General features: G+C 42.0%; 2 protein-coding genes and 2 non-coding genes across 9 annotated transcripts; 3 read left to right on the plus strand and 1 right to left on the minus strand.

Annotated features, from left to right (window-relative positions):
• Positions 1-1,008: 1,008 nt before the first annotated feature.
• Positions 1,009-11,316, plus strand: TSR1 (TSR1 ribosome maturation factor). 3 transcript variants are annotated; one of them, XM_043478168.1, is made up of 15 exons: positions 1,009-1,169; positions 1,357-1,460; positions 1,779-1,998; positions 2,116-2,250; positions 2,629-3,053; positions 3,768-3,927; positions 4,295-4,452; positions 4,709-4,905; positions 5,619-5,778; positions 6,137-6,247; positions 7,404-7,536; positions 8,638-8,754; positions 9,144-9,284; positions 9,389-9,463; positions 9,591-11,316. In XM_043478168.1, the coding sequence occupies exons 1-15, from the start codon at positions 1,073-1,075 to the stop codon at positions 9,767-9,769; spliced, it is 2,412 nt and encodes an 803-aa protein (XP_043334103.1). In that variant the 5' UTR covers positions 1,009-1,072; the 3' UTR covers positions 9,770-11,316. The 3 variants fall into 3 exon arrangements, with proteins under 3 accessions (XP_043334103.1, XP_043334111.1, XP_043334116.1); XM_043478176.1 differs by having other exon boundaries at positions 1,036-1,177; XM_043478181.1 differs by having other exon boundaries at positions 1,036-1,177; positions 1,779-1,829.
• On the plus strand, positions 6,386-6,480 carry LOC122425672. The gene has a single exon (XR_006264957.1). It is a non-coding gene; the product is annotated as a small nucleolar RNA SNORD91 family (small nucleolar RNA).
• On the plus strand, positions 7,656-7,750 carry LOC122425667. The gene has a single exon (XR_006264952.1). It is a non-coding gene; the product is annotated as a small nucleolar RNA SNORD91 family (small nucleolar RNA).
• On the minus strand, positions 10,061-22,434 carry SRR (serine racemase). 4 transcript variants are annotated; one of them, XM_043478205.1, is made up of 9 exons: positions 22,309-22,434; positions 19,369-19,553; positions 14,625-14,796; positions 12,863-12,989; positions 12,571-12,674; positions 11,552-11,671; positions 11,348-11,422; positions 10,658-10,867; positions 10,061-10,330 (listed from the first exon to the last, which is right to left on the minus strand). In XM_043478205.1, exons 2-9 carry the CDS (start codon positions 19,395-19,397, stop codon positions 10,130-10,132), a joined length of 1,038 nt encoding a protein of 345 aa, XP_043334140.1. In that variant the 5' UTR covers positions 19,398-19,553; positions 22,309-22,434; the 3' UTR covers positions 10,061-10,129. The 4 variants fall into 4 exon arrangements, with proteins under 4 accessions (XP_043334140.1, XP_043334150.1, XP_043334157.1 ...); XM_043478215.1 differs by having other exon boundaries at positions 22,304-22,403; XM_043478222.1 differs by lacking the exon at positions 19,369-19,553 and having other exon boundaries at positions 22,304-22,415.
• Between the last annotated feature and the right edge of the window lie 2 nt (positions 22,435-22,436).

Consider the following 22,436-nt stretch of genomic DNA (forward strand, 5'->3'; position numbering starts at 1 on the left):
CTGCGCGTGCCTGGGGGCGGCGTGCCCGGGCGCGCGCCACGCGGGCCGCTGTCATGGCAACGCGCCTGCTCCAGCCCCGAGGGCGCGAACCCGCATTGTGAGCGCCGGTCGCCCGCCCTGCACAGCGCTGGGCCGGGGAGGCGTGGCGCGCCCCTGGACCCCCCCGGGCGGCTAAGAGGGGGCAAGTCGCTATTGCGGAAGCTGGCCCTCATCCAGCTGGATGTTCCGTGATTCCTACACGCTCGATTTCCCGACGGGAGGGCCCGGGACCCCCGGGCCTCGAGTCTGATTACTGGGAAGCCCGTGTTGGTCCCCTGGCTGGGAGGCAGGCAGTGGAGCGCCATCGTTTCTTTAAAACCCCCTGACGGCTGGGCGCCCTCTGTTGCAAAGCTTGTGGGAAGAGGAGTGGGAGAGCAACCGCCCCCGTCAGCAGAGGCGCGGCTGGCTCTGAGGGCGCCAGCCACGGTCAGCTGTCCCTCCTCCGAGGGGTCGCCACGACCCGTCTGGCTTTTCTCGCAGCTACTTGGGAGGTGGAGGCGCGGGTTGGGGTAACTGGGACCAGCGGGAACTGGCACGAAAACTGGATGTGAGACAAGCGCCTTCCGCACTATTTGCCTGGTAGGCTTAAGCAGCCCCACCTGGTAACTGAGGGCGACAAACGGTGGCTCAAAGTGACAAGAAACACCTGCTGCGCCCAATCGAGCAGCAGCGTGCGCTAACAAAGCTAGCTGAGAGGAGGGGCTTAGCCCTCTATCGCACGAATGGAGAATCTTCCTAAGTGATGCAACATGATAGCGCAAAAAAAATCAAAACTCAAGGAAACATATCGGCCCTCCGAAACGAAAGACCAAGCCTCGAGCCCACATCCGGTGTTTTCAAGTCTCCCCAAAGCAGATCACCAGTCCGGGAAAAGTTTACGCGGAGGTTTAGTCTAGAGGCGTGTGTAAATGAACCTCGCGAGAGATCGCGAGGAGCCCCGCCCCGCTAGGGGAGGACACGCCCCCGAGGCGGGGACCGGAAGCGATCTGTTCAGCCCGGAAGTAGTGGCGACTTGGTACACGTGAACGGCAGCATGGCGGCCCATCGCTCAGGCCCGCTTAAGCAGCAGAATAAAGCGCATAAAGGCGGGCGGCATCGGGGTCGAGGGTCCGCGCAGCGAGACGGCAAGGGTAAGAAGGTAGGGTTGGAGGAAGAAGAGCTGTTTAGTCGATATTAACTGCTTTTCTTCGTGCCCAGAATGAGTTCCTGCTTCCGGCCTGGACCCCGCGCAAAGGGTCTAAGGAGGGGAGGCAGGGGTCCCCTTTCTTGACCTGCTAGTGCTTTGCGCAAGATCAGAAAGGTCTGATATCTTTCCAGGCCGTCTAGCACCGAAAACCCTCAGCAAGAAGGTGAGAAAAGATCTCAGCAGGGTGGACCAGAGGCATCGCGCCAGCCAGCTCCGAAAGCAGAAGAAGGAGGCGGTGAGAGGACTGGGGGCTCGGTGACTGGTGTGGCTTCACAACCTTTATAGGCGGGTGATGCCTCGAACTAGAAAACGTGACCCTGGGAAGGGGGTCAGAGATGGAGGATAACTCTAGAGCACGTGTCAGGTGTGCAGGCCCAGACTCATGCTGTAGCTTTGTGCCTACCTCCTGCCCACCTCCTTGGCATACCTGACACCTTTTAACAAGAGAGATGCTCTTTTGGATGTTGAGGATGGGCCTCTGTACTGTTGGAAATGCAGTACTGGAATAAAGTATTGAAACATTGAGGTGTTCTCTGATCCTTTCTTTCCGCAGGTTTTGGCAGAAAAGAGACAGCTTGGCAGCAAGGATGGCCCTCCTCATCAGGTACTGGTGGTGCCCTTGCACGACAGGATTTCCCTGCCAGAGGCCTTTCGGCTGCTTCAGGATAGGGACACTGGAACTGTACACTTGAATGAACGGGGAAGCACCCATAGCTTTATGCTGTTATGCCCCCGCTTGAAACATCGGTGGTTTTTCACATCGGCAAGGCCAGGTTAGAGTATGCAACAATATTTCCGATCACTATGTTTTGAGCATTAGTGGTAATACTTTGTGAGTAAAATGTCCTGATGTCAACCACCTTTTCCTATGACTTTGTCTTCTATTCCAGGGGATCTGCACACTGTGTTAGACATGGCTAAAGTGGCTGATACCATCCTGTTCCTCCTTGATCCACTAGAAGGCTGGGATAGCACCGGGGATTACTGCCTTTCTTGCCTGTTTGCTCAGGGCCTTCCCACCTATAGTAAGTGAGTTGGAAGTATTGCAGGTCAAGAAAGGAACTGAATTAGCATTTATTCACCTGTAATTTGCCAGACACTATGTCTAACGCTTGATATTATTGGGGGGGTCGTACGAGTATGTGTGGCCTTAACTTGGTCCATTATTTACAAGTCAGGTATCAAGGTGCCTTTTTATTTCTGGACTGCTAGTTGCCCAGAGAAAGAAGAAGATTATGAAGTTTGGTTTTATTGTGAAATTTCTTTAGGGTAACTGAGTGGTGGTGAGTTGCCTGGTGATCTCTGGGCTCACAACTGAACTATTAGCTTGTTTGTAAATTGCAGGGGGAGATTTTCATATAGTGAAGCAACAAGTCATGAAACCTTTTCTCTTTTGCTCACAGCGTTAGCTGTTCAAGGGATTTCTAGCCTCCCGCCAAAGAAACAAGTAGATGCCAGAAGAAAGCTAAGTAAAGCAGTGGAGAAGCGCTTTCCTGAGGACAAACTCCTCCTGTTAGATACTCAGCAGGAGGCAGGGATGCTGCTCAGGCAGTTGGCTAACCAAAAGCAACGGCATCTTGCCTTTCGAGATCGGCGTGCCTATCTATTTGCTCATGCTGCTGACTTTGTGCCTAGTGAAGAGAATGACTTGATGGGCACCTTGAAGATCTCAGGCTATGTTCGTGGGCAGGCTCTGAATGTAAATAGTGTGCTGCATATCATTGGACATGGTGATTTCCAGATGAAGCAGATAGATGCCCCTGTGGACCCTTTCCCTTTAAATCCGAGAGTGATCAGATCCTCAAAGGACTCAGGCACGGCAATGGAGGTAAGTTTGGTGTTCTTAAAAACTATGTCTTGTACAATCATGGATGAGAACTAATTAACTTCAGAGAAAGTAGTATGGCTACACACTTGGACAAATATCCTAGTCCCTGGAGGTAATTGAGAAAAAAGGCAATAGTCAACTACAAATAAGTTGATATATTAAATATTTACTCAGTGCTTTATAGATGCTTTGCATAGCAATTGGCTCTGAGTCTGTAGATAGACACAGCTGTAGTTTCTCTCTTTAGACAACTTAATTAGGTCAGAAAAATGGCAAACACCTGTGAAATAAAGATTGAGAAAGTACACCTGCAGTGGAAGTTGAGAAAAAGACTGGCAAGATTCACGGAAGGGATCGACTTGTGCCAGGTATTGAGAAGGATGAATGTGTTTTATGAGTTGAAAAGTGGTGGAAGAATTTCCTAGCAAATAGAGACAACTTGAGCCTAGGCAAAGTGATAGATCAAAGGGTTTCTTTGAACTCTGAGGATAACAGTGGCTGGGAGTACTAAACAGGTAGGCATGGGATCAGATTATGAAAGGCTTCAAGAGCTAGACTTATAGAGTTAGAATGCTAGGAAACAGAACCATTTGAAAAATCCTGACAAGTTTTGGCTTTCTATTCTATTTGAGGGCTATGCTCTTCTAGATCTTTCTAATTATGTTAGATTTAGTAGATTTTTGGCTAACAGTTAATTGTCGACTGGGTTTTCAGATTTGTTCTTCAGATGCTGTAGCTGATATGGAGGAAGACCCGAAGGTTCTAATGAAGGCAGACCCTGATAGACAAGCATCTTTGCAAACAGAGGTTATCCCAGATCCAATGGAGGGGGAGCAGACCTGGCCCACAGAGGAGGAGCTGAGCGAGGCACATGGTTGGTATTGGCAGACTTCAAATTCTTCTGGCCTGGAATTGTGGGTTTTGTCTAACTGCTCACAGTGAGGACCTTAAAAGGTAGCACAGATGAAGTACTGGAAGTCTGTCTTCTCTTACCTCCAAAGGCTATAGTTTGCACTTGCTCTATCTCTTAAGAATTACTTATTGTTTCCTAATGAATGGGAAAATAACTTCCGATTCACTATAAGACTTGTTTAACCATGGTAGTATTGCTAGTGCTAGTTCTGAGGCAGCTGAAATAAACTTGTAAGTGCCTGCCGGAGTTCCTGGTATTGGTAGCAATATATCCTGTGTCATAGAAGAAAGGAGGAGGTATGTAACTTAACTCATTTGGGCTTTTACAGACTTACTGAAGGAAAGTTCCAAGGTTGTAAAGAAGGTTCCCAAGGGAACATCCAGTTATCAAGCTGAATGGATTCTGGATGAGGATGGTGAAAGTGGTGGGGAAGGAGATGAGTATGATGATATAGAACACGAGAATTTTATGGAAGAGGAATCTCAGGTAAGGAAATGGGCCCTTGGGCACCCTCTGTGTATAGCCCCCAATGCAAGGCAAGGGGGCTTCCTGACCTTAAGGGGTATGTGTGGTCCGTTTCTTAGGAATAGCTTTATAGTTGCTGGAATGAGACTCTGTTTTATAACTCAGTTTCTATTAGAGTTAATATTGGTTTGGACTGTGTATCTAGTAAACTTCAGCGTATTGGCCTTTTGTGTAAAGATGTGGGCTTCCTCAGAAACTGTGATCCTTCATTCTATAGGACGAGGGTAGTGAAGAGGAAGAAGAGGAGGAATGTGAAACTATGACTATAGGAGAGTCTGTACGTGATGATCTGTATGATGAGAAAGTGGATGAAGAGGCTGAGGAAAAAATGCTGGAGAAATACAAACAAGAAAGACTGGAAGAGATGTTCCCAGATGAAGTAGATACCCCCCGTGATGTGGCTGCTAGAATTCGGTGAGTCAACAAGTCCAAAACCAATCAATACATTTTTATTTAAAACTTACATGGCTCAGAACTATGTCAGTGTGATATAAAAGAAGAAAAAACATTGTTCTTCCTCCCAAAGGGCTAACCTTATATATGAACAGTTATATATATTCACATTCTACACTGTGTAGTACAGACTAATCATGTTACGGAAATACAATTGGGATTAATTAGCAAATGCTTCCTTTGGAGCTAAGACTCGATTAAAGTATGTAACATTTGGAGATTTGGGGAAGTTTAGGTAGAAGAGCAAGAACAAAGAGTTAGGGGTGAAGGTGATCTTGACCGCTCTAAAGGTGAGTCTCACCAAAACAAGAGTTGTTAGAGGGGTAAGGCTTTTATCAAGGACCCTGCTAGTCAGGTTAAAGAGCCACTCCCTAATATGCAGCAGGGAACCACTGTTAATACTTTGAAGAAGCTGGGGTTTGGTGCTGAAATACTTGTTACTGGCTCTTTTGGAGGGTGGTCCTGATTTAGGCCATTAGGTTATTTTGAAAGGTAGTTAGTTATTTTAAGCAAAAGCCTTAACCATTTTATTTATTTAATTTTTAAAAGTTAAAAAATTTTTTCCTTTTTTTAAATTTTAAGCTTTAGGCATTTTAAGTGAGTTGAGTGAAACAGTTAAGTAGCACCATATAAATGTCACTGTGAATTTCTTTAAAATATCATCTATATTCTAGATTTCAGAAATACAGAGGCCTTAAGAGCTTCCGGACATCTCCTTGGGATCCTAAGGAAAACCTCCCTCGAGATTATGCTCGGATCTTTCAGTTTCAGAACTTTATTAATACCCGGAGACGCATCTTTAAAGAGATTGAAGAAGAAGTTGAAGGAGCTGAGGTATCTGCTTTCCTTTGTCCATCCCTATAATTTGCTTATTTGCCAAGGTCGTATCTGTCCCCCTCCCCCTACTCACTCTCTTGGCATGAGTACCTTAATGAGTGTTACGCTGCCTTCAGCTAACTTAGAGAAGCTACAGAGTTACTGATCAGAGTGATACTGGGAACAAAGAGGTGTCAGAGATGTTAACTGGGAAAGCTTAATCTGGGTAGTTGAGGCATCTGTGCAAGGCAGTCTTGGAGGGTGAACACTGGCTTCATCAATGTCTGGGAGACTGTTAACATAGTTGGAGAAATGCTTCGTCATTATTGAGACCATAATAGTAACTGCATGATCGTATTCTGCTTTCTCCTGGAAGGTTGGCTGGTATGTCACACTTCATGTCTCTGAAGTCCCTGTCTCAGTGGTTGAGCACTTCAAGCGAGGCACACCCTTGATTGCATTTTCGTTACTACCTCATGAACAGAAGGTGAGTTAGTGTCTTGTGGGATGAGTTATGGCACTTTGCAACCAGTTTTATATGACAGCCTAATGTTTTATGTGGCTGACGTTTTGCTCCTTGGGATGTAAAAGTCTGCCTTTATGATGAGGAGTCAGGAGAGGATGACAGAGAAGTCGATGATGGTTTTACCTAATATGTCTGAACCTGTCTGATGCATCTCAGTGATGTCATCTCTGTATGGTTCTGAGACTTCTCTGACGTAAGTATGTTTGTCAGATCAGACTTTAGTCAAGGATTGGCATCCATAAAAATAAGGAGGGCTTCTGCCAAGGTATGGTCTTCCCTTGTGGCTCAGCTGGTAAAGAATCCACCTGCAATGTGGGAGACCTGGGCTCGATCCCTGGGTTGGGAAGATCCCCTGGAGAAGGGAAAGGCTACCCACTCCAGTATTCTGGCCTGGAGAATTCCTTGGACTGTATAGTCCATGGGGTCACAAAGAGTTGGACAACTGAGCAACTTTCACTTTCATGCCAAGGTATAGATCTTTTTTCTCTTGGTGGCCAGCAGTCATGTAGGTTGGGGTGTAAGAGAGCTCTGCCCTTTGGTCAATGTATGGTTGAAGCAAGAAGGGTCTTAAATGAGTGTGGTTTGGTGGTGTGTGGTTAGTGAGTGACTTGTAGTCATTGATTTTGTGGTAGATGTTGAACCCTTACATGTTACACATGGGAAGGTCAACTAGTATAGCAGGGACATGAAAGTTCTGAAAGTCAGCCTATTTTCAGTTTGCATGCTAGTTCTTAGTGAAGGTAAAAGATGGATTTGTGTTTCATCATTTATACTATACCGTAAATTAGTATAGGGCCTCCCAGGTGGCTCAGCAGTAAAGAATCTGTCTGCAGTGCAGGAGATGCGGGTTCAGTCCCTGGGTCGGGAAGATCCCCTGGAGAAGGAAATGGCAATCCACTCCAGGATTCTTGCCTGGAAAATCCCATGGACAGAGGAGCCTGGCAGGCTACAGTTCATGGAGTCATAAAAAGAGTTGGACACAACTTAGTGACTAAGCAACAACATAAATTAGTATTGTCAGTTCTTAGGGTGAACCCAGTCTGCTGGTTTGGTTTGCCTTCTTTTACTTTAGAGTGTTCTATTCCTGATAAGTTCTGTTTCTCTACTTGGTCCCCAGATGTCAGTACTTAATATGGTGGTGAGCCGGCACCCTGGCAACACTGAACCTGTGAAAGCTAAAGAGGAGCTGATCTTCCACTGTGGATTCAGGCGCTTCCGAGCCTCACCTTTATTCTCTCAGCACACTGCAGGTAAGCATCAGGGAAGTTTCTGGGGGTCCATCTTACTGTCTTTTAGGGGACTTTGATTTTGCAGCAGGGGGTGGGAGTATGGGGGTGGGGTGTGCAGAATACACCATTTCAAGCTCTGGTTTAGGAGCCAATGATGTTTCCATTCAAAATGTCTGAACCTGTCTGAAGCATCCCAGTGATGCAACCTCTGTGTGGTGCTGAGGCTGCTCTACCATGAGTATTTGCTGCGGAGTCAGTGTTGAATCGGGGTCAGCAACTTTCAAGAAATGACGTGTCATGGAACCCTTGGCATCTGATGTCCCAGTGGGTGAAGTCTAGGGGGTAGCCCACAGTTGGATAAAGCAGAGGTGTATGGCTTCTGAGATCTTGAGATGAGATGAGATTTTGGACAGTGATGACCAGGGATACTCCTATGAAAAAAAATGATTGTCCTCTTACAGTCTTTAGAGTGGGAAGATACTTGCAGTATGTCGGGGCTTCTGAACGTTACCCACACTCTCAGCCCCCAGCAGTCGCCAGAGGAAAGTGAAAAAAGGCAGTATTAATGTATGCTCTGGATAATTTCTTTGTTCACCAACCATGCTGTCTAAATGAGGGATTGATATTGCTCTTAAAATATTTTATAACTTTCAGTATTAATTTAAAATAATGTATTGTCTGTAGCTGTTTTTGTGCTTTAGTGAGAATTGAGTAGTTATAAGAGAGACTCTATGGCCACAGAGCCTAAAATACTTAACTCTGATTATAGAAAATGTTTGCCAATCCTTGCTCAAGACTAAGAGCTGTTGAATTAGTGGAGTGTTTTTCTGTAAAGCGCCGATTCTCAAATGAGGTAGGGTGATATGTATCAGGATCACCTGGAGAACTTTTTCAAACCCCCAAATACAGTTCAAGCTCCAAGACTCTGCCTCCTACTTGAAAAATCACTCTGCTAGGATAGGGTTGTATTTTTCAGTTGTACAGAGGCCAGAAAATGTTTGGAGAAGTAGTAGGATAAAGAAACATTAGTTGCCCTAGTTCCAGTGATACAGCTTTTCACAGGCCTTTGGATTACCTGTTGTTTCTCAAAATATGTCCTGGTTTTTATTCTTTTAATGGCAGCGGATAAACATAAATTTCAGAGGTTCCTGACTGCAGACACAGCCCTGGTGGTGACAGTATATGCTCCGATCACTTTTCCTCCTGCGTCTGTGCTGCTTTTCAAACAGAACAGCAATGGTAAGTTGAGTTCACAGAAGTGAATAGGCCTGTGGGTCCTTAATAAGATTAATTGCTTTCTGTATTTAAATTGGGAGTCAAATGGTAACAAAAAAGGTAATGATGTTTTTTAAATTATCCCAATTTCAGGATGACAAATGGGGTTTTATCTTGCTTGCAAACCTTAGCTAATTGGTGGAGGCTGCTCAGGGTGCTCTTATTTAGGGCAGGTTCTGAGGACAGGCTCAGCAGGAATATCAGTGATCTTGGCCATGAACCCAGGAGGGGCCTACATAGTACATCCCCACTGGGTCTCCCCAAGCTCTCATAGGTCTTTACATAGACAATAAGTGGATAATAAGTGAAGGCTTTGACCAGAAGCCTCCTGCTGCTCTGCTTTTGCCCCTCAGGAATGCACAGCCTCATTGCCACAGGCCATCTCTTGTCAGTGGATCCAGACAGGATGGTCATCAAGAGAGTTGTTCTGAGTGGTCATCCTTTCAAAATTTTTACTAAGACGGCAGTGGTGCGTTACATGTTTTTCAACAGAGGTAGGTGTGACAGGGGATCCAGTTGCCTTTGTGGGATGAAGGTTGGGTTTATACATTATGGATAGGTGTTTCATTCTGGTCTTCTGTGTGTTTCTTTATCTAAGAGGATGTACTGTGGTTTAAACCTGTGGAACTGAGAACAAAGTGGGGCCGCAGGGGCCACATCAAGGAGCCTTTAGGTAAGAGAATGTGTGATTTGGGAGCTTGTGTAGACTTCCTCAGTGCTGTTAAATGACCATTGGGTTAGGAGACCACTGCTTTAAAGTTTTCTATTAATATGACCAACTCATTCTGTTTGCATTCTAGGTACTCACGGTCACATGAAGTGCAGTTTTGATGGGAAGCTAAAATCTCAGGACACAGTACTGATGAATCTTTATAAGAGAGTTTTCCCCAAGTGGACTTATGATCCATATGTACCAGAACCAGTCCCCTGGGTGAAAAGTGAGATTTCTTCAACAGTGCCTGAAATGGACATGGAGTAATGGATTCAGTGGGATTCTGTCTCACTGCTCCTAGTGAGCACTCTAGGGATGGGAGCCTGTAGGTTGTGGTTGCCCAGTTTGTGCTTTCTACTTAAGCCTACTTAAGGGCTCCTGCTCCTTTGTGCGGAAGACTTTTCTTGGCCTTGAGAAGGTGTCTCAGTTAAGTATGGATGTTTAGTTCAACTTAGTCCAAAAAAACCCATTAAATCTTACTGAAATACACATTCTCCATTAGGGTTTTGAAGGCTGTTTTAGAGGGGAAAATAGAAACTTGACAATGACCAGGAGACAAAATTTCCAAGTGTCTAGACACTTGAGTCCCTTTTCTTCCTTTTGCACATTTTAAACAGAAACAGATTGCTAGGGAGCTGCCTTTTCATCCTGCTTCTTCACCCAGGTTAGGGAGGTTAAGTCTACATTTCCACCACTGAGCACAATACAGATGTTCTTGACTTCTGCGGGAACTGTTTGAAAATGCTGAGACAGCACAGCGGCCACTCCAACACCCGCTGTAGGTTCAATAAGCAATTTCATCCTCTCCCACACCAGCTGGGTTGCATACTGTCAGTATAGAAGGGAGTAAGAATTAGTGACATGGGAAAAGGGGGAAGGAGCCTAGTTGGTTGGCCTCCATGATTAAAGGCCAAATGGGGGCCCAGTCTGAGTTTTGCTGTTTGTGATATGTTTGTGTTTGCCAGTGAAGGGCAGGGCTTTTTTCATTCTAACTTGCTTTACTGTCTTGACACTCATCTAGAGTACCCTCTCACATGTTAAACGATATAACCTAGTCAAGTCCCCTTGTGGGTTATTTGCCATTTACAACAGGAGGGTTTTTGCCTAAGAAGTTGCTCCATTCTTTTGTTGTTTTCTTTCCTCTTGAAGCCTCACCTTAATTTCATCCTCTGTGACAGTGAAGACATCATCCACGAGGTCCCTTATAATAGGCCAGGTGTTTAAGCCAATGCTGGATTTGATACCATCTGCTATGGTTTCTGGAGGATAGGGGTTGGGGGTCAGTTCCCCTTTCAGTTTGGACTGGTAGCAGTCATCTGCATTCAAGGGTTCAGCAGCATATACCTTCACACTAGGTCTCAGAGCCTAGAAAGAGGAATATTAGATACCTTACAACTAGCCACAGCATTTGGCTGCATGTTTGCAGTTAACAGATGGTATAGTTAACACATTTCTGCCCAAGAGCCTTTCTTTTAATCTACGTAATAGAAATAAGGCCTTTAAGCAGTTTAAATTGTTTTCCACTCTGGCCTTCAGTTGCCTAGATCACAGCTGGTTCTGCTGGTGACTTGGGAAAGGGGTAGCTCCTGACCTGGATAGTAAGTTGGTGAGATGGAATTCAAAGGACTGTGAGGGTGCCACTCATTGTAATGGCTTTTATGCTGTAAAGTTTTCATTAAGAAAAGGGTAGTGATGCAGAGAAGAGCCTTCCATCTCAAGTGCCAGGAGATGATACGAAGGAATGGCAGTTTGGGGGGAATGTTGAGCAAGTATTCACAATGTACTATAATAGAAAATAAACTTCTGTGCCTGAAGTGGGGAGTCCTCCAGAAGCTGTTTTCTCACCTTCACTGTAATAGCTATTCCAGCAAGCATTCCTCCTCCTCCTACAGGTACCACCAGTGCATCTACCAAGGGAACCTGCAATGAAAAGAATATAAAGTATTAAAATAGGTGTGTGTTAATAACCAGTTTTATATGTACATAGGAAAGAACTGGTTCTGTGGCCAAACGTCAGCATTCCTGGCAACTGAGCAGCTAAGCCGTTACCTGGTGTAGCACTTCCATGGCAATTGTCCCTTGCCCGGCTATCACTGCAGGCTCCTGGTTGGGATGTACCATGATGCCTTCTGTTTCTTCCACAATTCTTTTTGTCATATTTTCTCTGGACTGAAAGAGGACATTACTTTAGCTTACTTTATAATAGAGTCCCCAACAAGTTAGATTCGGTTGTTTAACACTTCATTGGCTGGCTGCTTTTCTCAGACTTGGTTCTGGCACTGAGGATGTGACTGAACAGAGCAGCCCCTGCACTCAGGGGAGCTGCATTCTAACATGATGGGATAGGGTGGGATATAAGTAAATACATGCCTTGGAGAACAATGCATTTGAACAAGTCCTATGTGTCTCCACAGAATACTCCAGGGAAAGAGGAACAGCAAGTACAAAGACCACAGAATAGGAGTGCTTGGCTTTGAGAAACTGGTTGGTGTGGAGTGTTGAGGGGAGAGTAACAGTGGAAAGTGAGATCAGAAAAGTAGTGATGGGCCAGTTCATCTGGGCCACAAGTGATGGCAAGAATTTTTGTTTTGGGACTTCCCTGGTAGTCCAGTGGCTAAAACTCCATGCTTCCAGTGCAGGGGACCAGGTTTCCATCCCTCGTCAGGGAACTAGATCCCACATGCTGCAACTAAGAGTTTGCATACTGTAACTAAAGATCCCACGTGCCATAACAAAGATCAAACATCCTGCATGCCACAACTGAGACCCATCTCAGCCAAATATTGAAAAAATAACATAATTTCTTAAGTTTAAAAAAAAAAAAGTCTGGGCTAAGAGCAAAGGTCAGGACTGGAGTTAGAAGTTTTAAACTAGGAGACCATGAGTAGATCATCTGAGTGATGGGCATGCCAACATTTAAAAAGGAAACAACAAAGGAGACTGGAAGCTGCGCCCAGTGAGGTAAGAGGTTTCATGTGACCATGAACCCTGGGTGGTGCCCAGTGAGGTTAAGAGGTTTCATGTGACCATGAACCCTGGGTGGTGGTGCTGAACATTCTCTCCCTTACCTCTTCACTTTGTTCACCGTATACAATAGAGGCTCCATAGGCTTGTATTGCCAGTTTTTTACAGTTGGGAGCTGTTTCTGGCACTATGATATAAGCAGGAATCCCTGGGAGGGAGAAACAACATTTAGTTAGTACAAATCAGAATTTAGGATAGAAACCTCTGTTCAGTTCGCTTGTAATCAGGGGCTGGGAAATTTATTTCCATGGCTATCACCAATCTCACTGAAAGTTAAGGATACTTTTCCACTCCTCTGATGATCCTACCCAGGACTCTGAGAAGTTAATCAAGTACCTTCTAATCTGGCAGCAAAGGAGAGAGCCTGGCCATGGTTTCCACTGCTGTGAGTAACAACAGCTCTGGGCTTCTCTTCTGGATGGGCAGAAATCAAGCCTCTGATTGCATTAAGGGCACCACGAATCTGGAAAAGAGGGATGGTGAATTAATCCATTTGTTTAAAATGTTTCTTTTCAAAAAATCTACCAGCTTTAGATTTTTCTCTTCCAACACTGCACACCCAGTAAATCGTATTGGTTTGTACCTCCTAAATATCTCATGTTCATCTTGGCCACCACCTCGGTGAGGCTTAATTTCTCAACTGGGGGTTACTGAATCTCAGCTGATCCTGCCTCAAGGATCATTCTCATCTAATAGTTCTGCTAGATTATGAAAGTTACCCTTTAAAAACAAATGTTACCTTTTTCATTGACTGCCTATCTTTGTAAGAAAAGCACAAATTCTTTAAAAGCTGCAGCCTTTCTAACATAGCTAATATGTTACTTCCTAACATGTCAGTGTCCTAGCCATCTTAAGTTGCTGCTAGTTTCCTGTCAGGTTAGCTCACACCTCTATTTCTTGACCTGTTGATGCCTCTACCTGTAGTTCTTTCCCTCACTCCCTGATCTGGCTAAAAGTATCATCCTATAAAACTTGGATCAAACATCATCTGGTTCAACCTTCTTGCTCTCCCAGGCAAAATTAGGTACTCCATTGGCTTCCATGTTCCTTGTGTGTATCTTTATATCTTTTTATTTGGACTGTGCTGCATGGCTTGCAGGATCTTAGTTCCTCAACCAGGTATCCAACCTGGGCCTTTGGCAGGGAAAGCACAGAGTGCTAACCACTGGATGGCTAGGGAATTCTCTCTCTCTGTAAGACACTTGTCATCAACCTACTTTTGTCTTCCCCTGAAAGTATGAGTATAGGGCAAGGCCTCCAGTACATACACCTGGTATAGTTAGTGAAAATATGTGCTTGATGTGTGACAAATGAAGAACAAACTGACAGAAGCAAAGGGCAAAAGAAAATAGAGAAGTTTTTGTATTGTTTAAAAGTTCTCAGTTAATGGGTGCCGAAAAAGGTAAATACATGATATCCTAAAGCTACCACTTAACAGGTACTAATACTTCTCAGGCACAGTCCAAAATGTAGCTTTCAGATTTTTACTTGAATGAATCTTGAAGTTCATTCTAATGAATGAAGTTCAATTAATGGTCAGAAAATTCTGATAATGAGGAAACAAAAACCTATTTTTATGCAAAGGAGAGACCCTGACATATATTACAGAAAAAGAAAAAGGTTTTGTTATATGAGGGCTGAGCTAGGTTTAGACCTTTTTTATTCATAATATATAAACACATAGCAAGTGAATGCTTAAACTTGGCTATATACGGTGTGATCACACATGTCATGTTGCAAAGTCATGTTGCAAGGCGTTGGACACGACTCAACACCACAGGTGTCCAAGTTGACAACTGTGCTCTCTGTTCTATCATTAGAAGTTCCCCTTTTCATTCCCAAACATGTCCTAATTTGGACAGTAAGCTGTATGTGATCACCTTAATTATAAGGAATTTTGAGATAGTGTAAAAGTGGCTCTCCGGAACACCATGATGCTAAGTAACCAGGACTTAAGCAAAGGAAAATTTTGACAACCCTTTCTTTAGCTATAAAAAGACATTAACTCTACCTACCTCACTGGGTGGTCAGGAGGATCATACACATTTATGTGAAAGTAGTTTGAAAAGAATGGTATACTATCAAAAAGGATTATTACCTTAAAAGATCCAGTTTTCTGGAAGAGTTCACATTTGAAGAAAAGATTGCGTCCTGTTATTTGATTCAAAAGGGAACTTGTTAGTACTGGTGTGAGGTGGATAAAATCTCGAATGTTGATATGAGCTTTTTCAACATCAGCAAAGGAGATGCAGTACGGATCACACATGGTTCTGTAAGCCAAGAATAAGAAGGGGGTCAAAGCAAGCCTAGATGATATGTTTAATGAAAAGATTTTGAAAACACAGACCCGTGGAATGCACATCCCCAAGAGTGAACCATAATGTAAACTATGGACTTTAGTGGTAATGGTATATCAATGCAGGTTCAACTGTAACAAATACATCAGTCTGGTGGGCGATGTCGATAATGAGGGAGGCTATACATGTGTGTGGGCAAGGGGCATATGGCAAATTTCTGTACCTTCTTAGCAGTTTTGCTGTGAATCTTAAGTTCAAAAAACTAACACTCAAAACAGCAAAGAAAATGCATAACATTGGAAAATAGATTCAGTCTGTGGTATTAATGTGGGAACCATCTTCATTACTGGGGTTCCAGAATTTCTGCATAAGGGAACATGTCTTGAAGCTGAGTTTTTTGGTGTATAAGTTTCTTCTGTTGAAGCTTTATAGGAAATAAAGTTGATTCCTGGTGATTCTGGGAGGCTTAAAGCTCAGTCCTCACCTGTACCATCCATCCGTTGCTACTGCCACTGGTCTCTACTTTTTCATCATTGTTGTGAAGCTTAAATAAACTGGTTTCAAAATCTGCTACAATTTTTATTTTTAAAAATATTTCACCATTTACCAAGGGGAAAAATCACCTACAATCCTACCATCTTAATAAATTCACTTTCTATGTTTCCTTCTTTTTTTTTCAATATGCATGTAACAGTTAAAATCAAACCAAAGATAGTATTTTATCTACTCTTTTTCCATTTGGCTCAGTTTCTTCAAAGTTTTCCTAGTTATAATTTCCAGTAACTGCATTAAGCTTCCACTTTTCACTATTTTTATTGTGATTCTCTTTATTTTTCCTTATTAACAGGCAATGCATGTTCAATGGAAAGAATTTAATTTGCTTCCTCTCCAAAGACAATTGCTACTGAAGTTCTGGTGTCTGTCTGTCCAGGCCCATATATATATATGCAGACAAAACTTTTTTGACAGGTTTGGTAACTTGCTTTTTTCAGACAGTATTATGAATATGAACCTTAGCTTATCAATTGATATTTTATATGACTTTTTTAAAAAGTTTAAAAAATTTTTATTTTTTGGCTGTGCTGGGACTTTGCTGCTGCACAGACTTCTCTAATTGCGGGGAGCGGAGGCTACGCTCTAGTTGAGGTATACGGGCTTCTCATTGCCGTGGCTTCTCTTGTTTTGGAGCACAGGCTCTAGGGCACACAGGTTTCAGTAATTGTGGCACATGGGCTTTGTTGTTCCATTTCATGTGGGATCTTCCCTCACCGGGGATCAAACTCATGTCTCCTGCATTGGCAGGTGGTTTCTTTACCACTGAGACACCAGCCCTTATATGACTTTTTAAATCACTAGTACTTTTTACAAAAATACCATCGGTTTTACATAACTCTGTTGAACATTTAAGTTTTCCTCTTTTTTTGCTATAATGATGATGTAATGAATAGACTTGTTGCAAGATCTTTATACATGGTTTGAGTAGATTCCACCAGTGGCATTTTGCATTTTTTAATGCATACATACTCCTAAGGCATTTGACACCCACTGCCAAACTGATCAGAAGAGTTGTAGATTATGTCAATTTATACCCCATCATCACTTTCTGAGGAGTGACTATTTTCCTTTACGCTTATTATTTTTATCTGTCAATTTACTGAAATATGTCTAGTAGTTTAGATTTAATTACTAGTGACTGAACATTTTTTCTGTATATTGGCCACTTAATTCTTTTGTAAATCTTTAACACTATACTGAATCATCATTTTCCTATGAAATATAATACATTTATAAAAAATTAAATTTCTATTAATGCTTGGGGCTTTTCTGGATTTTGTTCCATTGATTAGACTGCCAATTCCTTTAATAGTATTAATATATTCTTCCCTTTCTAAAATTTATTGGCTTTTCTCATATATCAGTTCTTCCAAAAGAATTTTAGAAATCCTTTACCAAGGTTGCCAGAAATTCCATTGTACAATGTACAAATGAATTGGAGGCATAACTAATATTTGAAAATGTTGAACCTCCTCATCCATTAACAATGGATGTCTTTTAATTTAGTAAAGTCCTTTTGTTTTAGGTTTCTTAGTAAAGTTGTCATAATTTATTCACTCCTTGTATAGACCTGATTAAATTTATGCCTAAGTGCAACATACTTCTGTTGCTTTTGAGAGAAGGCATTTTTAAATTTTTAAACTGCTTACTGATGATGTATATGAAAACTAACAATTTTTATCATGTAATTCAATACTTTATCAGATTATCTTGTTATATCAAATAGTTTTACAGTTTATTCTTTAAACAATCATGCCATCTGCAAATAATTTGCCTTTACCTTATAAACATACCTCTGGTAACCTTTCAGTGACTTCATAGTTACTGGTTTATATGGATTTGCCATTGCCTGTTGAATTAATTTCAGTAGTTTTTTTGGGTAAAATCACAATTTAAAATTTATTAGTATAAAGTTGTACATATTTCTAAGTTTTTCGTTATCTGTCATATTTCTTCAACAAATATTGAGCACCTTCTATGTGTTTGGGGATACAGTATTAGAAAAGTAGACTTGTTCCTCTTCCCATAAAGATTACAATGTATTGGTCAGGTGTCCTAATAATCCAATTAAATATATATTTGCCAACACTGATGTGTTAACTTAGGGAGGTGTGTTAGGATAGTATATAGAAAGGCTTTATTTTAGATACGTGAAGGAGGTCAATGAAGACCATCTATGTAGAAGTGAATTTTTATTTTTCTGTGAATAATTAGCTTTTTTTTTTGAGAAGTAAAATTAAATTATGACCTATAAGATGAATGGGCAGAGTAGTGGGGAAAAGTGTTTCAGGTAGAGGGAATAATAATAATAATGTGTGAAGGCTTTAAGGAGGGAAAGAGCTTGGCATTTTCCAGAAACTAAAGGATCAATGGATCTGAAAATGTGATCAATGGGAAATGTAAGAGATAAGGAAAGTGAAGTTGGCAGAGTCTAGATCATAAGGGACCATGACTCATGGAATTTTTTTTAAGAGTAATAAAATGCCACTGGACTTATGATTACCAGGGAGGAAAAGGAGGGAGGAGGGGTAAATTGAGAGGTTGGGATGGACATATACACACTACTATATATAAATTCAATACTCTATAATGTATAATGACCTATATGGGAAAAGAATGTAAGAGTGGATATACTTTATAACAGATTCACTTTGCTGTACAACAGAAACACAACATTGTAAATCCACTATTCTCTGACAAAAAAATGTCATTGAAGACTTTTGAGCAGGTGACATGTAAGAATTCATATTTACAAAAAATCACTTGCTACACTGTGATGAATGAAAAGGAAAGAGATAAGAGTTGGAATCAGGGAATCCAGTTATGAAATATTACAGTTGTCCACATGAAAGACAACAGGGACTTTGATGGTGAAAGTGGAGGCAGAGAAAAATAATCATTCATGATACATTTTGGAAAAAACAACTGAAAAAGGGGCGAAGGACTTGAATAGACATTTCTCCAAAAATATACAAATGGCCAACAAACATGAAAAGATGCTCAACATCATTAATCATTAGAGAAATGCAAACCAAAACCACAATGAGATACTACCTTATGCCTGCCAGGATAGCTACTATTAAAAAAAAAAAAAACCCAAATGGGAAAGTAACAGGTGTTGGCAGGATCTAGAAAAACTGGAGTCCTTGTGCACTGTTGGTAGAAATGTAAAATGGTGCAGCTGCTGTGGAAAACATTATGGTAGTTCCCCCCAAAATTAAAAGAATTACATGACTCAGCAATTCTACTTCTGGGTATATACCCAAAAGAATTCAATGAGGGTCTCAAAGACATATCTGTACACCTATGTTCATAGTATTATTTGCAATGGCCAAAAGGTGAAAGCATCCCAGTATTCATCAAGAGATGAATGGATAAACAAAATGTGGTATAAACACACAGTGAAATATTATTCAGCATTAAAAAAAGGAGATTCTGACTTGTGCTAGAATATGGATGAATCTTGGGGATATATGCTAATTGAAATGTCAATCAGAAAAAGACAAATACCATATGGTTACACGTATGTGAGGTACCTACAGTAGTCAGATTCATAGACAGAAAAGAGAATGGTGGTTGTAAGAGGCTGTGGGGAGGACAGGGGGATGGGAAACTGTTCAATGGGTATAGTTTCAGTTGTGCAAGATGAAAAGAGTTCTGGAGATTGGTTGTACAACAATGTGAATGTACTTAACACTAGTGAACTGTACACTTAAAAATGGTCATGATGGTATATTTCAATGTTACATGTATTTTACAATTAAAAACACACACACACATACATTTTGGAGATTATAATTAGTTAGATTTCTTGGTTACAAGTGATAGAACCCCAATCTGAATCTGGCGTAGGCACAAGATGGAGGCGATGAGAATTTATTGGCTCATGGAATCCAGAAAAGTTGAACCATGGAAAGGGCAGGAATATGGAGCATTAGGAACAAGTGGAACCAGGGACTTGGAGGTTTTCCAAGACTTTCTGTTTCTCACCTCTGCTGCTTTCTGCATGTCGGCTTCATTCTTTTCACTGCAGACCAGCTGGTTCCACATGGCAGGACACATGGCTGCTGACAGCTCCTGTGTTTTGCATTTTATGGCTTCCACACTGGAGGGGGTTTTCTTTTTTTCTTAGTTTCAGTTAAAAAAGTTCTGGGTAGGGACTCTGGTTGGCCCATCTTGGCCCAGGACCAGTGGCCAAGAGTATGAGGTCATTTAAGACAATACCATGCAATAGTTAGAAGTATTTACAGAAACATGAAAAAGAAACAATGATTTTTAGAACACAATATCAAATATGTATGTTTAAAATACATAGATACACAAAACAATATTATTATTATTCAAAGATACATGTATTTTCAAAGGACATATATCAAACACATTAGAGTGGCTTCTGAAGAGGGAAGGAACATGAGTGGGAACTGGAATGTAGGAAAAACGATAAAGGCCTTGTTGACAATGTGAACCAAACAGTATGACTGCCTGAAATCTCTACACCGGAGAGAAAAACAGGAGCAAAGGGAAGGAGTAAAAGAGAAAGGAAAGGAAAAAACAAAATATAAAAAGGAAAAGAGAAAGTACTATCAGTGAGTAAGGGGCAGTTTTTAAGAGAAAAAAGGGGAAAATACTGAAGTTATAAACTCCATACATGTCCACTACAGATAGACAAGATGTATCTTGATATTGGATTGAATGGGGTTACTGAGGGAGAGGTATCAAGGATAACTCCTGGGTTTCGACTTAGATGGTGGTATAATTTACTGATATAAGGCTGGTACAGAAACATTTTAGGACAAAAATCAGAAATCTGATGAGCTAAGTTTGCTCTTCCTATGAAGCATCTGATAGGATGTCTTTTGGATTTTTAAAAATTTTTGCCAGAAATGTGTCTATTACATAATGTCTACTTTATTTCTGAAGAATGAGTGCTTTGATTTACCAAGTGTTATTCTTTTTCCTTAATTTATGATTTTATCTTTATTTATTCCTTCTATTTTTATTTTCTAACTTTATTGAATATGTAGCTTATTACTTGTTTTTTAATTTATTAATTTATTTGGCCACACCACACGGCTTGTGAGATCTTAGTTCCCTGATAAGGGATTGAACATGGGCTCTCGGCAGTGAGAGAGAGGAATCCTAACCACTGGACTGCCAGGGAATTCCCAAGATAACCATTTAAAAAAGTTTGGTATGTATCCTTCCACATCCTTTTTGATATATTTATATAGGAACTTATATTTGCAATAAATGGTTTTGCTGCTCTCAGAACCATACTCTGTATCTTGCTCTGCAACTGGTTTAAAAAAATACATCTTAAATATATTAGCACATATTTTAGTTGTTTAAACTCAGCTTTCATTGTGATACAGGTCTAAATATGGTTGTCTTTTCATTTATTTTTACCTGGTATTTCATTAACCCTTTAAATCTGAGAGTTGAAATTAACTTTTAAATTCAAAATTTCCATCAAATTAGTAAATTTTCTTCTATTATATCTTTGATTATTGCTACTCCTCAGTCAGTTCTGTTACTACCTTCTGAACTCATATTTGATTCCCAGTTTTCTGGATCCATTCTCCATGTCTCCTTCATCTCTAATGTGTGTGTGTTCGGTCGTGTCTCTTTGTGACCCCATGGGGTGTAACTCACCAGGCTCCCTGTCCACTGGAATTTTCCAGGCAAGAATACTGGAGTGGGTTTCCATTTTCTACTCCAGGGGATCTTTCCGACCAGGGATTGAACCCAAATCTCCTGCGTCTCCTGCATCAGCAGGCAGATTCTTTTTTTTTTTTGGCAGGCAGATTCTTTACCACTGAGCCACGTTTCTATTACATTTCCCCTCTGAATTCTGGTAAATTTTTTTGAGCTGGTTTTAACTTTTGTCATATCTCATCTGCAGTTCACTGAAACGGCTACATTAATTTAGCGATCATGTTTTTCCTGGGGAAGCTCTGTTCACACTTTTCATCTCTAAAAAAAACACTGTTCCAACATCCTGTCCAATTTCACTGTGATATCAAATTAGTTTTAAACATTTTTTCCTATTCCTTCCATGTTTTTAAAGACTGCCATGCCATTTGCTCTGTCCACTCCAATCATTCCCCTTCTTTTGCTGTCTACTGACTTTTTCCATCTGTTTAGCCCTCTGGAGGGGAAGGGTCTGCCACCTAATAGTAACTGAATAAGTTGTCAGATTGTTTGCATCTTTTATGCCCACTCAGTCTAAGGAGTAATTAGTAACTATTCTTTGATGGTGTAGAGGTCCAACAGGCTGTGTGCCATTGTGAAGGAGCAAGAGGTGGAGGAAAACAGTCTTGCAAGAGGGAGTTTCACCAGCTCTGAACACAGGCTCAGGAACAAACAGTAAAGTACCAGTTACATTTTAAAGATGAAAACAAAAACAAAAAGAAATCAACCTGAGATCCAGGTAAGTCAAGTAATTTTTCCAAAACTTCACAGTGATACAGCAAATTCCCAAATCGCCTTACCACACCTCCTGACTTATTTCCACACAACCCTTCCCTTAGCAAGAGCCATCTATACTGTATTTTTTTAAAAAACGGAAGCCTGGGATATAAATTGCCATAAAGGAAAAGACTTTTGAGTCTCTGGTCATTATCCATTGTGTCATCCTGGGCAATTTGCTATGGTCCTGACATTCAGTTCCATCACCTTTTAAAAAAAAGGGGGGGGCACAACAGTAACTACCCTCCAAGATCTTGAAGGTCCCAAAGTAAAAGCCCGATGCACCAATCCGGGCCTGTGGCGAAGAGACCCTGGCCTAAGACGAATGGAGAAGGCCCGGACAGACTCCGAACCCCATGCCGGCACCGGTGTCCTCGACGGCCACCGCGACAGCAAAAGGAGCCACCGCCGCAAACGCTCGCCTCGCTCAGCCTGCCTCGGCCAGGCCTGACCTCACCTCACCTCCCGGGGGCCGCGCCTCCAACTCCAGCCTCAGCGCACCTTCCCGACCACACCTCTGCGCACGCGCGGCGACCGCCGGCCCCGCCCAGGTTGGCGGCCCGGCTGTTCCCTCTGGAGCGACCGATCGT

The sequence above is a fragment of the Cervus canadensis genome, chromosome 1 (genome assembly GCF_019320065.1).
Source record: "Cervus canadensis isolate Bull #8, Minnesota chromosome 1, ASM1932006v1, whole genome shotgun sequence".
In the NCBI taxonomy this organism is placed as follows: Eukaryota; Metazoa; Chordata; class Mammalia; order Artiodactyla; family Cervidae; genus Cervus; species Cervus canadensis.

Coding starts and splice junctions, on each gene's coding strand:
- TSR1 (XM_043478168.1), top strand. CDS start 1,073: ATGGCGGCCCATCGCTCAGGCCCGCTTAAGCAGCAGAATAAAGCGCAT. Junction 1,170..1,356: donor CGCGCAGCGAGACGGCAAGG/GTAAGAAGGTAG, acceptor ATATCTTTCCAG/GCCGTCTAGCACCGAAAACC. Junction 3,054..3,767: donor ACTCAGGCACGGCAATGGAG/GTAAGTTTGGTG, acceptor CTGGGTTTTCAG/ATTTGTTCTTCAGATGCTGT.
- SRR (XM_043478205.1), bottom strand. CDS start 19,397: ATGAAGCCGACATGCAGAAAGCAGCAGAG. Junction 12,675..12,862: donor CTTTGCTGCCAGATTAGAAG/GTACTTGATTAA, acceptor TCTCCCTCCCAG/GGATTCCTGCTTATATCATA. Junction 11,423..11,551: donor CCATGGAAGTGCTACACCAG/GTAACGGCTTAG, acceptor TTTTCATTGCAG/GTTCCCTTGGTAGATGCACT.